The sequence below is a fragment of the Clupea harengus genome, chromosome 20 (genome assembly GCF_900700415.2).
Source record: "Clupea harengus chromosome 20, Ch_v2.0.2, whole genome shotgun sequence".
NCBI lineage: Eukaryota > Metazoa > Chordata > Actinopteri > Clupeiformes > Clupeidae > Clupea > Clupea harengus.
Genome location: NC_045171.1, coordinates 11,520,700 through 11,539,111, shown reverse-complemented (window position 1 = coordinate 11,539,111; position 18,412 = coordinate 11,520,700). Strand labels below are relative to the sequence as shown.

Genomic DNA, 18,412 nt, shown 5'->3' with positions numbered 1-18,412 from the left:
TCAGAGAGAGAGAGAGAGAGAAAAAAGGAGAGAGAGAGAGAGGCAACAACCACCAGACGATTCCCTCTTCTTATTTATATTTGTGCGTGGAAATAGTTGTCACCTGTATCTGCCATAGACACATTGAAACATGAGGGGTAAAATACTTAATGGCCCTGTTAAGATGTAATCTTTTTTTAGGTTTTTATACAAGCTTCATGTGCTGTCTTCATGTAATGAATTTGTATACAGGGTTCACGGGCTGTCTGATATATGATGAATGTGGATTAGGGTCTGGAGGTGGTTGATGTATTTAATGTCGCATAGGCATTTATAGCCTATTTTACAGTGGTTTCATTCTGAACTGTTTTGGAGTTTCTCTTCTTCTTTTAATGCAATTTCTTTTAAATGTATTTTTGTATTGGCTTTGAAATGATTTGGGGGACTAACCATAGCATTATAGTGTAAATGTAGGCCTCCAGCTTCTTCACAACGAAATATATCACTTATAACATCTGCACCATCAGCAAGTTCTTTTTGTGTTTGGTAGCCCTTTCGTGTTTTATTTCCAGGTTTTAAAATCAAATTAATTGTGGCCAGCTGGCTGGTATATTACGCGCTATTATATTATGCGAGGTGCGCATTTATTATTATGACTGGTGGGTATTTGGCACAGAGGGCGCGTTAGTGCTGTGCGTGCGTTCGGGTACGGAACCGCACGGAGCTGTGAGTGATGATGGCAGGGAGCGCCATTAACTGCATACTTGTAATTAATTAAGTATAGTTCTGGCCTTCGCGCATGCGTGTCTTTGAGCGAACTTATGTCTTTAGTTGATGCTTGGTGAGCGGTTTGTCATGGCACGGAGCAATGGCGCACATGACTTCAACAAGACGCTGAATGGAACTGTGTATAATGATGGCACTGAGCATGTTTGCAATGCATTTATCTCTTGCCTTAGGAAATATAGACGATATATCTTGCATTTTAGATGCATGTGATGTAGAGAGTTCTGCCTTCTGTGTGAACAAATACCACAATTCATTTAACATTTTCGTTGGGAACTTACTGTTTACAAATAGATATCAGTTGAAGAAGTAATATAAATGTAATGCCATTTTAAAATGTCACATGATAGCCCATTAAGTACTTCTGCTTTGGAACTCCAAGTGTCGCTGTTCACCATCATAAAATGATTGGCATCTCCACCCCTTCGTTGTCTACCCAAACCTGGTGTCTCACGGCTGCATTTACGTGATAGAGAAAGAAAGGACTCGTTCAATACAAACCACATACACTTTAGAATTGTCTGTTGGTGCCATCCACATGTGGACCTACATTTGTACTCAGCCTGGTCTCGATTTTTGAGTATCCACCGGTTCTGTTTGGACCCTACCAGAAAATGGATCACAAAGGATTTGCGTTTGTTTTTGCACTATTTTTCCTAGCATCGAGCTCATATGGAGACGTCAGCTACTCTTTTCCGGAGGAGATGAAAGCTGGATTTGTAATTGGAAATATAGCCAAGGATCTAGGACTGGATGCTAACCGGTTTTCTGCTCGTAAGGCGCGTATTGACACCGAAGGTAAAGGACGTCATTGCGACATAAATATGAGAACTGGAGACTTGACTGTGAATGATAGAATCGATCGAGAGGAGCTGTGTTCTGAGAAGATAACGTGTCAACTTAAATATGAATTGATGCTTGAGAGTCCATTAGAACTTCACAGAATTGCACTTCAAATTCAAGATGTAAATGACAACGTCCCCGTTTTCCCCAAAGATATAATTAAATTGGAAATACGCGAATCTGCAGATAAAGGATCTCGCTATCGCGTGAATGAGGCGCATGATGCAGATGTCGGGCAAAACGCAGTCCAAACCTACACCTTACAGAGAAACGAACATTTCATTATAGCTGTTTCCAACAATGCAGACGGGGGTAAAAATGTTGAACTAGTGTTAGACAAAGAGCTGGATCGTGAGAAAGAGGGGGAGGTACAATTATTTCTCACCGCGGCAGACGGGGGGTCTCCACCCAGATCAGGCTCTGTAGAAATACACGTTACGGTGTTAGATGCGAATGACAATGCTCCGCTTTTTAGTCAGTCCGTATATAGAGTCAGTCTACCAGAGAACTCTCCTTTGGACACATTAGTTGTTAAAGTGAGCGCTACCGACGCAGATGAAGGACCCAATGGAGACGTGACCTATGAATTTAGCCGTATATCTAATAAGGCAAGAAAAGCTTTTTCATTAGACCCGACCACTGGCAAAATTAAGGTTATAGGACCAATTGACTTTGAAGAAGAGACACAATATGAACTACGCGTCGAAGCCAAAGACGGATTTGGGCTCTCCACAGCCAGCAAAGTCATTATAGAGATATCAGATGTGAATGACAATGCCCCCGTGATTCTTCTAAAAAGTTTAAGTAATCCAGTCTCCGAGAGTACACCTCCTGGGACTGAGGTGGGCATCATAAACGTGCAGGATAGGGACTCTGAGAAGAATAGGCAGGTTCGCTGCTCAATACAGCACGACGTTCCGTTTAAACTAGTGCCATCCATGAAAAACTATTATTCTCTGGTGACGACAAATGAGCTGGACCGAGAAACTGTGTCGGCTTACAATATTACAATAACTGCTGATGACGAAGGCACTCCACCCTTGTCCTCATTTAAAAATGTGCAGTTATCTGTAGCCGATGTCAACGACAATCCACCAAAGTTTGAGCAGCAGTCTTATAGTGCTCACGTGATGGAAAATAATAAGCCTGGTTCCTCGTTGTGTTCAGTTTCAGCGAGGGACCCCGACTGGAGGCAGAATGGCACAGTAATGTATTCACTTTCATCTAGTGAGGTCAATGGCTTTCCGGTGTCCTCGTTATTATCCATAAATGGAGACACGGGCGTCATTCATGCCGTAAGGTCTTTTGATTATGAGCAGTTCCGAAGTTTTAAAGTTCACGTAGTAGCACGAGACAACGGCTCTCCCCCTCTAAGCAGCAACATAACCGTCAGTATTTTCATATCAGATAAGAACGACAACTTTCCGCAGATATTATATCCAGCCCCCGATGGAAACTCCTTTATGACTGAGATGGTGCCCAAAGCTGTTCAGGCAAACTCTTTAGTCTCCAAAGTGATCGCAGTGGACGCGGATTCTGGGCAGAACGCATGGCTTTCGTATCACATTGTGAAGTCCACCGACCCTGGACTGTTCGCCATCAGTCTTCATAGTGGAGAGATCAAGACGCTGAGAGATATTTCTGAATCTGATGCCATGAAACAGACTCTTGTGGTTTCAGTGAAAGATAACGGACAGCCTTCCCACTCTGCGACGTGCACTGTGTATTTACTTATTTCAGATAACTTGGCTGAAGTTCCTGAACTGAAGGACATGTCATCTGACGAGAGTGGTTCCAAGCTCACCACTTATTTAATCATTGCGCTTGTGTCCGTGACCACTTTTTTTATCACGTTTATCATTCTTTCTCTAGCAGTGAAGTTTTGTCATAGGAAAAAGCCCAGGATATTATTTGATGGCGGTCTGGCTATCCCCAGCGCGTATCTGCCTCCAAATTACGCAGATGTTGATGTCACAGGAACTTTACGCAGTGCTTACAATTATGACGCGTATCTGACGACAGGATCTCGCACTAGCGACTTTAAGTTCGCCAGATCCTACAATGATGGAACTCTGCCGGCAGACATGACTTTGAAAAAGTCTGTCTCTGTTGATCATGACAGCCTGTTTGATTCCATCGATTCGCCACAGGTAATATTTTGCTTTTGGTCATCTATAAGCTGGTGATTCTAAAATGTTGATATTCTGCACTCTGAAGTTTTTGTGGGCTTTTCTAGAAACTCATTTCCATTTTCACGTGCTTGTATTATTGTGTTCGTTAAATGGCTTGGCTATTTCAATTGTATTTAATATATACTTTATAGCAAAACATTTTTGGAAGAATATGTGACCATTACTTTTTAAATTAGCTGCACTTACAAGGACTAATATATTTTGTGATGCGGGGTTTGAAAGGCTCCGTCAGGTGTGTGTGTGTGTGTGTGTTCTCAAAGCAGCGGCTAATATACTACTATACTTGGGATATTCTAGATTCACTTACATTTTTCTAAGATTTTTCTAGTGGCCATAAGGACGCTTAATTTCAAATGTCGTAATTTCCTATGACACAGAGATCTGCATTAATGGCTTATGATACATAGATTGATAGATATATAGATCAAGACGCGGAGATATTTCTGAATCTGATGCCATGAAACAGACTCTAGTTTTTGCTGTGAAGGATGACGGAAAACCTATTCTCTCTGCAACCTGCACTATGTATTTACCTATTTCTGATAACGTGCACTCGTGTCTGTGTCGACCATTTTCTGGACTTTTATTGTAGTTGCTCCTGCTATCAGATTCTGCCATAGAAGAAAACCGAGAATGTTGTTCGAAGGTGCTGTCGCCAAATTACGTAGACGTTGAGGGCGCAGAGACTTTGCGCAGTTCATATAATTATGGTGGATATCTGACTACCAGTGATTTCAAGTTCGTTGGATCTCACAGTGAAGCCACAATGCCAGCTGACCAAACACTGAAAAAGTCACTCTCTGTACTATGGTCTGAGACCATATATTTATACCATGGCGCCGTCTGAGGTATGCTTTTAAATCCATCTCTTGTAAATAGGATCTTGAAAATATTTCAATTATTTCAACTCTCATATCAGCCATTTCGGTCATTCAGAGTCCCACAATGTTGCGGGTCAATGTTACTGTACAGGTGTTCCACTAGGATATAATTTCCTGTAGACAGACATATCAAAAGATGTTGTTTGTTCGTTTAGACTCTGGGTGACGCTCTATAACTTTGCTCAGTGCTTCATCATCCGCTTGTCCTCATGCCCCAGATTTGCCAGCTACACAGAGAGGATAAACGGGGAGGCAGTATGAGTGTGCGGGAAAGGCAGGGGGAAAGAGAGACAGAGAGAGAGGGATAGTGTGTGTGTGTGTGTGTGTGTGAGAGAGAGAGAGAGAGCGAGAGAGAGAGAGAGAGTGTGAGAGTGAGAGAGAGAGGCAGTGTGTGTGTGTGTGTGTGTGTGTGTGTGAGAGAGAGAGAGAGAGAGAGAGAGAGAGAGAGACAGAGAGAGAGTGAGCGTTTGTGTGCGTGCGCGGCCGCGTTTTGGCGCCGGAGGCGGAGAGAGTTCGTGCTACATAGGCGCAGAGAGAAATCGAAGCTGACAGTAGCAGAGCAGAGTTTGACTCATTCTGTTCGAGATGCAGAGTGGGGCAGGACTGCAAACGATGATTTCCATGCACGGTTTATAAAAAATGCACAGAGAATATAACAAATGCCAATATTTTCTTAATTACTCCGATGTTTGATTCATTTTTGTCAATATGATTCTTGCTCAGAATCATTTAGCCGTCGATGGAAAGCAATGCGCAAAAACAGCAATGGTCCTTTACTTTTTCTTGTTTATTCCGTTTGTCAGTGTGTTCGGTGAAGTCCGTTATTCTATTCCTGAGGAAATGAAGCAAGGTTCAGTCATCGGTAACTTGGCACGGGATTTGGGACTGGACAACGCTGAATTGGTGAGGCGCAAAGCCCGGGTTGTGGCTGAGGGAAGCAGACAGTACTGTGAGCTGAACGCAGAAACGGGCTCTCTGCTGCTCAGCGAAAGGATGGACCGCGAGGAGCTGTGCGCACAGGCGGCAGTTTGTGTCGTTCAGTTTCAACTGCTACTTGAAAACCCGCTGAAAGTGTACAGTCTTATTTTGGAAGTTCAAGACATCAACGACAACAGCCCCGTGTTCGCCAATGGAGAGGTCGAACTCGAACTAGTCGAGTCGACTATTTTGGGAAGACGTTTCCCATTGGAGAGCGCACGGGACCCCGACATGGGAACCAACACGATTAAGCAATATAAGCTCAGCCAAAATGACTATTTTGCTCTAGAAATGAATAAGCAAGTTAATGCCCATGCCTACCCAGAATTGGTTCTTAAAAAAGCACTGGATCGTGAGACCCAATCGGAATATTATTTGACTATCAGCGGGATTGATGGAGGAAATCCTCCCCGATCTGGAACTGCTTCGATTCACATTCACGTGCTGGATGCAAACGACAATGTTCCAGTTTTTAGTCAGAGAGTTTACAAAGTGTCTATTGCAGAAAATTCACCCCCCGGCACATTAGTGACGAAAATAAATGCCACAGATTTAGATGACGGTATTTATGGAGAAGTAACGTATTCGTTCAGTCACGTGTCAGACAAAACTCGAGGAGTTGTTGAAATTGACTCTGTCACGGGCGAGGTAAGGGTTATCGGATTAATGGATTACGAAGACGTGAATGTGCACGAGTTGGACGTCCAGGCTAAAGACGGTGGTGGTCAATCCTCTCATTGCAAGCTCATTATTGATGTTATTGATTTGAATGACAATTCGCCTGTGATTTCTGTAAAATCAGCTTCCTCTTCTGTGTCTGAAGATTCCTTACCGGGAACTATGGTTGCATTATTGAACGTGTATGACCAGGACACTGGTACCAGTGGTCGTGTCACTTGTGACATTACAGACAATGTTCCATTTAGACTGGTATCAGAGGTGAAAAATTATTTCATGCTTGTGACAGATGACATTTTAGACAGAGAAACACATGCATCCTTTAATATTACAATTACTGCAGTGGATGCTGGATCCCCCCCTCTATTTAGCAGTAAAGTGATACCTATAACAGTCTCTGATGTTAATGACAACACACCTGTTTTTTCCCAAACTTTGTATACTGTGGATATCCCTGAAAATAGACCTCAAGGCACACCTGTTATCAGAGTCACAGCTCAAGACAAAGATTCAGGATCAAATGCTAAAATTCATTACTCGCTGAGGCTGGAAGCAGATCCGGTGACCGCTTCTCTTCTCTCAATCAACTCCGAGACGGGGGACATTTTCACTTCCCGTCCCTTTGATTATGAAACTTCCAGTCACTTCCAGATAATCGTGAGTGCACGAGATGAGGGGAACCCACCTCTCACCAGCACATGCACTGTGAGGGTTTTTGTCAGCGATCAAAACGACAACGGCCCCATGATTCTGTATCCTGTCCAGTCCAGCTTCATAGCAGAGGATAGAGTACCGCTATCGGCACCCAAAGGTTACCTGGTCACAAAGGTCATCGCCGTCGACGCAGATGCAGGCCACAACGCCTGGCTCTCCTACCGGATCATCAAGGCCACTCAGCCCAACCTGTTTTCGGTCGGACTTCACTGCGGAGAAATAAGGACCCTCAGACCATTTTTTGACGATGACGAGGTCAAACAGACCCTAGAGGTTTTGGTGGAGGACAACGGCCCCGAGTCTCTGTCCGCCACCGCCACCGTGAGCATCGCCATCGGTGAAGGCCTGCCCACGGTGGACGAGCTCACGGACTTCGGCCTGGATGAGTCAGCGCCGAACGACGACTTGATTTTCTACTTAGTCATCGCCCTTGCCTCTGTCTCCGGCCTGTTTCTCGTCCTCGTCAGTTCCGTGGTCTACGTCAAGCTGTGCCGGCGCAGCCTCTACCGGGGCGCCTCCTCAAACCTGCCCGTCTTCCCGCCCACCTACGGCCCGCCTCACTACTCGGACGTCAGCCGCTGGGGCACGCTGGACAACGACTCGCGCTACAACTCCTTCCTGACCACAGGCTCGTGGCGCGGCGACTTTAGGTTCAGCTCGGGAGGGGTCATGGATTATGACACCATGACGAAGAGGAGCTTGCCCCCCCTGAAAAACGAGTCTCTGGTGCGCTTGACCGCCGGGAACGCAGCCAGCCTCAAGGCCAACCCCCGAGGCCGGCTGTCAGTGCCACGCAAAATCTAGTACTAACGCTGTGACCAAAACACCTCTGCAACACACCAGGATGCTGATCAGTGGTAATAGGTGATATAAATGATATATCACTCTTGTAGGGTAGGCCCCAGTCAAGCTGAAATTGATTAAAGGGAACAGTACCACCTGTCCTGGTATAGCAAAGTCACTAGGCAGGACTGACAGTGCAAGCGGCTTCATCTGTCTGAGAGCTGTTCAGGCCCTGGTCACAGTTGTGGCTGACCAAAAGGCTGTTGAACATATTTTCTTACACTGTGGGTTATCTCAGAGGGATGTGGCCAGATTTTGTATGGCATATTGTAAATGTACACAACACTACATGGTTTCAGCTACTACACACATATACAAATGTTCTTTGGTTTGTTCGCTCTTGCACCCGATACTACTTTTATGTATTTTCGTAGTCAGTGCATGGGCTGTGTTTTTCTTTCAAATCATGTACTGACCGTGTTCTATCTGTTTTAAGCTTACTTGTAATATTCTGAGTTAAGTAAGTGAATGCAGTGTTACATTTTAGCAGAAGCATTTGTACGGCTTCATTACTGCTTTTGTTCTGCTTTCTGTTCAACGTTCTTTGAGTTGGAATGATGTAAAGGCCTGTTCCTCTCGCTGGATTTGAGAGCGTAAATAAGATCTGCCCTGGTTGTTATCGCTGCCTCGTGCCTCCTCTGTGTGGGATTAACTGTGGTGTTTTCAAGGCATGTGCCCTCCCTTCATTTTCTCTCTCCCTCTCTCTCTCTCTCTCTCTGGCTCTCTCTCTCTGGCTCTCTCTCTGTCTCTCTCTCTCTCTCTGGGTGTGTTTTTTCATAGCAGTGGTGATGGGTGCTTAACACCACCAACATCTGCGCTCCTTCTCTCCGCCAACACGAGGCACAAGGGGGGGATTAGACAGAGAAATGCTCAGTCTGTGATTATCACTCTCACACACACACACACACACACACACACACACATACACACACACACACACACACACACACACACACACACACACACACATACACACACAGACACACACACACACACACACACACACACACTCACACAGACACACACACACACACACACACTCACACAGACACAGACACACAGACACATGCACACACACACACACACACACTCACACAGACACACACACACACACACACACACACACACACACACACACGCACACACATGCACACACACATCTTATATGTAAATTAAAGACAAGCATTTATACGGTTATGTATCGATTTGCTGTTGTTTTGCACATAATCTGTCTCTACATCTTCAACTCCAAGTGTTTTTCTCTTGATTAATATTTAGTCAGCAGGATGCTCAACGTCACTAATGCACCCGTGAAGACTCCCTTATGTCAAGCCTCTTATTTATGCTGCCATATATCAACTTGCTGTTGTCGTGCTCTTAATCTATCATTGTATCAAAGACTTTAACTGTCCTTCTCTTAGTTGATGGTTTTGTTGTACATCTTACATTTTTTTCAGTGATGTGGAACAAGAAAGATTAGATTGGTTAAATTTGTTTTTGTTCCTCCTTCTCTTCCTCATGCTGCCTGTTGAAAACACTTCTGGGTTATTCTGGTCACTCGCTCCACGTTGTTTCTCTCTGTTGAAATAAAAGCTCTTTGTAATGTTATTTTTTTTTGGTCATTTCTGTTTCACTTGACCTCAGCGGATATGTGACATGTGTTTGGCTTTTTCATGGCTGCAAGTGTAGAGAGGACAACAGTCCCTCTAGCCCCCTAGTTTCTCTCACTTCGCTGGAGCCAACTAAAAATATCACTTGAAGCGGTGAAATTGCTCGGAAAGCATGCTGATTTGTCCTCGCTGCTCACTAGCTCCGGTAAACACGCAGACATATTGAAGCTTATTATGGAAGCACGTACAGTGTAATCCTATAACACTTACCTCTGCATCTATGCTGTGATGATTACTTTGTGTAACATTACACACTGGCTTCCATAGACATGAATACGGGCTGCGGGTTGGAAACATACATTCTCTTCGGTTCATATCTTTAGAGCAGATATGGAGATAAAGCCCTCCAAAAAACAATGAGTGACCTAACGATTCTCTTAGTTGACAAAATAAACATGTGAATGACTTGAGTAGTTCTGAACAATCGATTTAAGCGTACTGGAAACCCATCTCTCCACCAAATAGACAGTGGCACTGCACTTCTTTTGCAAAACAGGGCTGAGTCATATGAGGACAGCACCTGACCTATTTAAGGTTAAGAAGTGACGAGTGATTTTGAAGTGGGGCTTTGCACTCATGTATTCACTCGCTTGCATGTTCCCCTTTAATCTCCCTCTGTGGGCCACTGTTTTGAGGGTTTGGATGTCCAACGCTTGATTTATTACAAAGCTGGCACTATCTTATGGGTTTAGTTTAAGCCATGGGCAACTGACACTGGCTGCTTTTTCATGTGGTATGCACACAGGAACATTAATGCTTATATTATGGCATACAGACATAAACACACTTATATCCCACCTTTTACATGCAATATACTGTAAGTCTATCAAAATAATTCATGAAGGTGAAATTCAATGATGTTTTTTAAAGGCACATCTTTGGTACGTCGCTTTGGATAAAAGCATCTGCTAAAAGACTAAATGTAATGTAAATGTAACATTATTAGCCTCATAGAAAATGGGCCACATTGTCTTTCATGCGTGAACATCAACACAATCTAGTAGGGAAAAGACTAATGTTCCTGAAATCAGTTTACTGAATGCAAATCCAAGTGTGGCTCTGTGATGAATGAAAACCTCATCAGTCAGTGAGGTGTCCGCCGTCATCACCACATCTGGCAGGCAGGTAAGAGGAGCCCCACAGCTGTGACCTGCTTTGCACTTGACCTCCATCATTTGGGATAAGGCCTCTTTCATGAGAGGGCATTGTGTGTTGTGTGTTAGGTGAAAGTGATCGCAGAGACATTCTTCAGTCCCCACACTAACTATGGCCTCCTTCACTATGGCACTACTCATACACTAGTGCAGTTCAATCTTTCATAACCTGAAATCTATTCATATCTTAACAAACATCAGTTACCGTGTGCTTTTGAGACACAGAGAATGCACGTTTGTGACTGTGATGTGTGTGTGCACCTCTGTCCCTGCAGAGGAGGATGCTGACTGGTGTCGAGTGACTGTATCAGTATACTAATGTAATGATAACAGTAGGGATGTCTCTATTCATCCATGTATGTGTGTTCTTGTGTAGTCTGTTACACACATTTACTTCACCATTTGTGCATTGCTTTCATTTTCTTATCTGATTTGCACAGTTAGCACTCTGCCTCTGCGGAGCACCCATGCTCATATTTCTTGCAGAAACGCACCTCTAGTTGCATTGTGACATTACTGGGAAATTCTAAACAGTTCATGTTCCATGCATGCACAGCATAGTCAGAGTGCTGTGCAGTAGATAACTGCTTTGTTGGTGTGCTTGAGTCACAGTGATTTTCTGTATCCAGGCCAGCCACTGTATGCTAATTCCCATGTTAACCCATGTGTGGTTAAGTAATGGCTGTAGGCAGGCCTACTTTTGGTCGGAAGAGCTGTCATGATGAGGAAAAAATAGCAGTATGAGCACAGATTCACAGCTGCTGCTTTGTGTATTGTTATTGTGTGTAGTATGGTTGTGTATTGTAGGACGATTGGGAATGTTCATGTCTTTGCATTTACATGTGTAAATAAATATTCTGATGTTTTAAACGATAACACAGTACAACACTGCAGTCCTCCACATGAAAACAACAAACCCTCCCCCATGTTATTGCTTGTTTTTCTGCAACATATGATGCTGTGTCATCTCATCTGATGTGTCAGGGCACAGTGATGACACATGCCATTATGATGTCATGGAAGCTTTATTATTAGAATCAAATGTCTCCATGGTTTCACTAATGTTGTTTTTTTCTTCCCTCTCTTTCCCTTCAATCTTGGATGGACCTCTACATTCCCCTTTTACTGGTTAAAGGTAAGGCACATTTTATTTTCTATGATGTTATCTCTCAATGTGTTGGTTTTACTCTATCTACCCATCCATCCACCTCAAAATCTTACATTACATGTATATCATACAAAGTCATACATTACATTACATTACATAACATTACATTCATATACATTAGTTAAGCAATATGACACTTGTGTTCATGGGGCTGGTAAAGGATATCCCCACAGCTGTGATTACCTGCAGCACTCAGCCTCTGGCCTTGTGTCTATGGCCTAATCACAGCCATGGGGATATCCTTTACCAAGCCCATGAACACGAGTGTCGTATTGTTTTCATACAACAGCTCAAATACTGACTAATTGAGTTTGAAGACACCAGATTGTGTTTTCTGTCGTTTATTTTGATTTTGTCTATTCATTCTCCGCCCCCAAAAGTAGTTCAGACCTGAGTGTTCGGTGTCAAGAATGACTAAGTGTCATCTGTCACCTGTCTTCACATTACATTACATTTCCCCAACTCAATTTGCTCCCTTTCTTCACTGGAAAACTGTTGTGCAATCAGGAATGAATACATTGATAACACCATTTAGCCTATACCTAGCTGCATACACAAGCATTTTATAAAAACATGACCAAATGATATGTTAATGCTTTACTGACTTCAAAGTAAAGGCAGTAGAGCTGCACTGAGCTATACCAGATGCTGGCCTTGTTACCATGTGATACTCCATCTTGTGGTGATATGTGAAACAGACACAGAGCATGAGAGGCAGAAACAGAGCTTGAGTCAGTGACACATGCCTGTGAGAGTGTGTGTATCTCTCTCTCTCTCTCTCTCTCTCTCTCTCTCTCTCTCTCTGTCTCTCTCTCTCTCTGTGTGTGTGTGTGTGTGTGTGTGTGTGCGTGTGTGTGTCCTGCCTTTGCAGTAGTCACAGGGGGTAATGGATCAGTACTGCGCATGCACATCGGTGCCAGCGTCGAACAAGCTTACTTTCAGCTGCATTAAAATGCACTAGGCCACCTAGTTGTGCAGAGAGGCTACTGAATAATGTAGACATCACACTGGATGGATGAGCTTGAGGCTCCTCAAATGCAAATGCCCCCCACCCCTCTATGTTTTACACTGCAGCAGAAAAAGTTGCAAGAGCACCAATATCGTTATATGCTTTCATTCTGAATAAATGTGAAATGTGGTATGAGAGATAGATTTTAACTGGACTGTAAGGGAATATGAAATGTGAGATGCTTGTGATGAATAACCAAGCTCAACTCAAAGCATTTTCTTCTGATATCTAATTTGGGTCAGTGTTCTTATGAGATGGTATACTAAAATTACATTTGCAACCTAATCCCATGGAGTGCGCATGTGTGAGTGAGTGAGTGAGTGAGTGAGAGAGAGAAAGAGAGAGAGAGAGAGAGAGAGGGAGGGAGAGAGAGAGAGAGGGAGAGATAGGGAGAGTATGAGAGAAATAAGATAGAGGGAATAGATAGATAGAGATAGATAGATAAATACTTTATTAATCCCGTGGGGAAATTCTGGTGTCTTGCAGCTCTCTCATATTTACAATAATTACAAACAATATATACAGACAATACGATACAATACAATGCAAACAAAATAATACTGTTATGTACAGTGAGGGATGTAGAATGTATAGTGCAAACAGTGTAGTCATATAGTTATAGTTTTATGGCAGCTGGGACAAAGGACCTCCTATGTCGCTCAGTCCGTGAACGTAGCGTGTTGAGCCGCACGCTACCGAGGCTGCTGGACTGTCCTGCCAGGATATGGTGGAGGGGGTGGTTAACATTGCCCATGATGGCCAAGAGCTTATGAATGGGGCATAGGGGTGGAGAGTCAGGGGTATGCAGAGAGAAAAGTGTGTGCATGTGTGTGTGTTTTAATGTTCACATTTGTGAAAGTGTGCTTGTGTTGTTGTAGTTTGGTCTAAACATAACTCAAACTTGTTTAAGTGCCTTTGAGTGCAATACCATTACCCTCTACTGTATGTTACCACATGAAACCTATTTTACTATTTATTTGTGGAAATTATTCTGGACGATTATTTTTGTATGAAAAAATAAGTTGTTTGGTCACATGACCAGGAAATGTTAGTGCTTCCCTTTTCTGTAGACGTGTAACCAGGCCACCACCTGAGGGCAGTCAAAGTCATTGAAGTATTATTCAGTATTTAGACAAAATTCCATTGAGGTAAAAAATGAAACACTATCTATGGAAAACATTTAATTCTAATCATTAAAGTTTAGATTTAAGTCTTTTGTAAAATGTAATTATTGCCATATAGCACCAACATGCAAATATGTAACTGATTTGTATCCATTCAGCTGATTGGAATGTAACAGGGTTACAGAGCACTAGAACACTCTAAGAATATATTTTCAACTTTAGATAATATTTTTAAGTAAAAATGCATTATTTGTACTTCTATTTATAATTTCAGACATATTGGAGCCTCATCAAATATTGTAAATATGTAGTAGTTTACAAATAACCTTGAAATATGGTCCAGATAATATGGTAGGCTAATTTTATTTTATGTTATTGTTCATTACATAGTCGGCTTGGACATGTTGTTTTCATCCTTATAAGAGGCCTGCATCATTTTTGTACGGGAGAGGGACAGAGAAAAGCACAGTGTTAGCTCTTCCACCACAGAAGAGTGAGGATGAGCTCGTCGGCAGAGATGAGAACGACAGTGATGTGTGTAGCAGATAAAGTCAGCAGTCACCCGGCCTGGCTCTTTGGCTGCAGCTTTCTCACCTCAGAGACCTGGGTCTGAGGCGGGGTGGGTGACTGCTCTCTCCCTTCACAACATATGTTGTATGAAGTGGGATGGCTTTCCGTGGGGCTGTCAGAGGCATGCCCAGTGTGTGCGCGGAATGAACCGTACGAGGAACCCTAGGATAGGTTGACCCTTGTGTGAGGGACCCCAGATATGGATGAAGCACTAGTGTATGGGGCTCCCTGGGATGGGAGAAGTATGGTAGGGGGATGTGTGAGGGACGCCTGTGTGTGCCTGTGTGTGTGTGAACGCTGTGGGCGCGCTTTGCGAAGGGGAGTGTGACCATGTTGTGTCACCACGGTTGAGTATGCGCTCTGACTGCCAGTTTCACTCCTAACACTAATAATGTTTATTATAATATCAATACTGATTGTAGACAGGACTTTAACATTTGTATATACATTACCATATAGCTGTTTTAACTGTGTTTTCTGCTTTGCGGACACTGGATACATTTTTTATTTGTCTAGAGGTGAGTTTAGTTCTGGATGTGACAAAATAAATATGTGACAAAAATAAATGTGACAAACTATAAATACAGTCACAGATCCCTGTAAGAATAGAGTTATCTTCAGCAGCATAAAGGCTTATTACTTACTGACAGATCTAAGAGGTGCCCGCAGAGCAGAAGCCACAGTTTGAATGGTGCCGTTTCACAGACTGACTCACAGCGGTGCTGTTACCCAAGAAGACACTGTACCGTATGACTGAACAAAACGTGAACAAAACATAACATCACATGAAACAGCATTGAAATGTTACTGTAAGACAACACAATAGCTGTCACTTGATGATTTCTGTAAGCGTAGTCCGTATTCTGTATTCAGAATTCCAGGTTTCCTCGTTCGCTGTCCATTTTCATTGTGGTGCTGAAAATTAATGATAACAGGGATCCGTATGTTTAGTTCCGACTACGGTCGGTTATACTCCGACTACTTTTGAACAACGACAACAACAACAACAAACACAACAATAATGCATTTGGCTATCTGTGTTATTTACATATTTTTCTAGCACTTGTTCTAGGGTTAAGAGATAATTTAGAGATATTCTAGTTTTAGACTCTAAGTGCCGCTGTTGATCAGTCAAACGTTTGTGGTCCTCCGTTAAGTCTTGCCCCTCCTTGCCCGCTACATCCTGACACAGAAAAAAGGCAATCCTATACGCCTCAGACAGTGCTGTGAAAGGACATACAATACGCTCGGAGGTTTTTTTTTCTCGGTGAATCGTCTACAATTCTGTGGATATACCAGATTGTTCAATGAAACATGGGATTTAAGCTTTAGTCAGACATCTGTGGATACATTCTGGTGGAAATATGAATTTCAAAAGGGATCCTCAAAGAAAATGCAGTGGTGTATATGCGCCATCCAGAATACAATGGCAAGTACTAATTATCTTTGCGTGCCTTGGAAATGTTGCTGTCGGACAAATTCGTTATTCGATTCCAGAAGAAATGAAGAAAGGATCACTGATAGGTAATGTAGCACAGGATCTTGGACTTGATATGAAAAGGCTTCGGGTGGGTCGAGCTCGTATTGTTACCGGGGAAAACGTCCAGTACACCGATCTTAATGCAGACAAAGGGGTTCTAGTTGTGAGTGAGAGAATAGACAGGGAACAGTTATGTGGTGACGTTACTCCCTGCAGCTTTAGCTTCGAGATAATTTTAGAGAATCCAATGGAACTGCATCAAATTACTGTCGAAATTTTGGACATAAATGACAATGCTCCGGTTTTCCGTAAAAATGCAATGACTTTTGAGATTAGCGAATCAGCAACACTAGGCTCAAGTTTTGTTTTGGAGAGTGCAGATGACCCTGATGTCGGACTCAATGCTCTTCAAAATTATGTTTTAACGCCAAACGATAATTTCATCTTGAAGCAGCATTCGAATCCAGATGGCAGTAAATACGTCGAAATGATTCTCCAGAAAGCACTAGACAGAGAGCAGTATCCTCGGCTGTCTTTAAAGCTGATTGCTGTAGATGGTGGAGATCCACAGAGGTCTGGCACAGCGAGCATCGATGTGACTGTTCTAGATGCGAATGACAATGCTCCTGTTTTTAACCAGACTACATACAGGGCTAGTGTGAAGGAAAACGCAACTAAAGGCACTTACATTGTAACTGTTAATGCAACCGATGCCGATAGTGGTTTGTATGGGCATATATCATATTCTTTTTCCAATTTGAAAGAACATTTAATAAATATATTTAGCATTGATGGTACCTCTGGTGTAATATCGGTAGCCGGGAATATTGATTTTGAAAAAGATAAGAGATATGAGATCAGGGTCCAAGCAAAGGATCAGGGTGGATTGACCGGGACTAGTAAAGTTATAATTGATGTTGTTGATGTCAATGACAATGTACCACTTATAAACGTCATGTCATTCTCGAGTCCTGTATCCGAAGATTCGCCACCAGGCACCACTATTGCTATAATTAACGTCAAAGATTCAGACTCGGGAAAAAATGGTCAGGTGACCTGCTCTATCGACAAGAGTTTACCTTTCAGGATAGAATCATCCCTTGCTAACTATTATACTTTGATAACTCAATCTGCCTTTGATCGAGAATTAACATCCGAATATAACATAACGATAACTGCCACCGACTCTGGCTCGCCCCCTCTCTCAAGCGTTACTAATTTGTGTCTGAAAGTGTCGGATGTCAATGACAACGCTCCCGTTTTTGACCGAGCCACCTACTCTGCATATGTCGCCGAAAATAACTCACCGGGCACATCAATATTCAGAGTCAAAGCCATGGACCCAGACTCTGGTCAGAACGCTAGGATATCATATTTCTTAACGGAGACAAGGGTAGGTGGGGCTTTGGCATCTTCATATATCTCCATAGACACGGCCACTGGCGTTATTACCACTTTGCGCTCTTTTGATTATGAACAAATCAAGCAGTTGTCATTTACTGTAAGCGCACAAGATGGTGGCTCCCCTCCATTAAGCAGTAATGCAACGGTGAATATTCACGTCCAAGATCAGAATGACAACGCACCTCAGATCCTCTACCCATTACAAACCAGTGGCTCTATTTTGGCTGAAATTGTGCCTCGTTCAGCAGATGTGGGATATCTGGTCACCAAAGTGGTGGCTGTTGATGTGGACTCTGGACAGAATGCGTGGCTTACATATACATTTCAGAAAGCGACAGACAGGGCATTGTTTGAAGTTGGCACACAGAATGGAGAAATAAAAACAATTCGACAGATAACGGATAAAGATGCTGTTAAACAAAAGCTCACTGTTTTAGTGAAGGACAATGGACAGCCCTCTCGCTCAGCTACAGTCAATCTTAATGTGGCAGTGGCAGATAGTTTTCCAGAGGTTCTTTCGGAGTTTACAGACTTGACACCTGACAAGGAATACAACGACAATTTGACATTTTTTCTTGTCCTGGCTTTGGCTGTAGTTTCATTTCTCTTTGTAACATCACTCGTTGTCATCATATCCGTGAAGATTTACCGGTGGAGGCAATCTAACACGTACTATCAGTCAAATCTTCCGGTTATTCCGTATTATCCACCGCATTTTCCAGACAATGGTGGCGCAGGAACTCTTCACCGAGTATACAATTACGATATGTACAAGACAACAGACTCCAGAAAAAGTGATTACAAATTCACCGGACCGTGTGGTCAAAATGTTCTCTTTGTGGATCCAAGTGCGTCCGGAACGATAAGGCGTGTGGACAGCGAAAAGAACATTCTGGATGAGCCCGACTCGCCCCTGGAGGTACGTAGATATCTAATGAC

At 43.0% G+C, this 18,412-nt stretch overlaps 3 protein-coding genes across 9 annotated transcripts in view; all 3 read left to right on the top strand.

Annotated features, from left to right (window-relative positions):
- The window catches only part of LOC105891237 (protocadherin beta-16-like), a 32,910-nt gene extending 20,239 nt beyond the window's left edge, over window positions 1-12,671 (top strand). The window contains exon 2 of the mRNA XM_031587242.2: window positions 11,854-12,671. Within this exon, the coding sequence (XP_031443102.1) occupies window positions 11,854-12,108 (255 nt within the window). The 3' untranslated portion in view covers window positions 12,109-12,671. The remainder of the gene's footprint in view (window positions 1-11,853) is intronic.
- LOC105912957 (protocadherin gamma-A11-like) overlaps window positions 1-18,412 on the top strand; it is a 208,080-nt gene that overhangs the window by 47,184 nt on the left and 142,484 nt on the right. The window contains exon 1 of one of the 7 annotated variants that reach the window (XM_031587208.1): window positions 14,631-18,392. The exons of 5 other annotated variants lie outside the window; for them this stretch is intronic. In XM_031587208.1, coding sequence (XP_031443068.1) covers window positions 15,954-18,392 — 2,439 coding nt within the window. In that variant the 5' untranslated portion in view covers window positions 14,631-15,953. Of the gene's footprint in view, window positions 1-14,630; window positions 18,393-18,412 lie in introns of those variants that run through there. One more of the 7 variants, XM_042710807.1, reaches the window with a different exon arrangement.
- LOC122133836 (protocadherin beta-16-like) lies at window positions 50-4,019 on the top strand. The gene has a single exon (XM_042710814.1). The coding sequence runs from the start codon at window positions 1,380-1,382 to the stop codon at window positions 3,792-3,794; it is 2,415 nt and encodes an 804-aa protein (XP_042566748.1). The 5' UTR covers window positions 50-1,379; the 3' UTR covers window positions 3,795-4,019.

Bases quoted from the DNA above. Each gene is read 5' to 3' on its own strand.
- LOC122133836 (XM_042710814.1), top strand. From the start codon at position 1,380: ATGGATCACAAAGGATTTGCGTTTGTTTTTGCACTATTTTTCCTAGCA.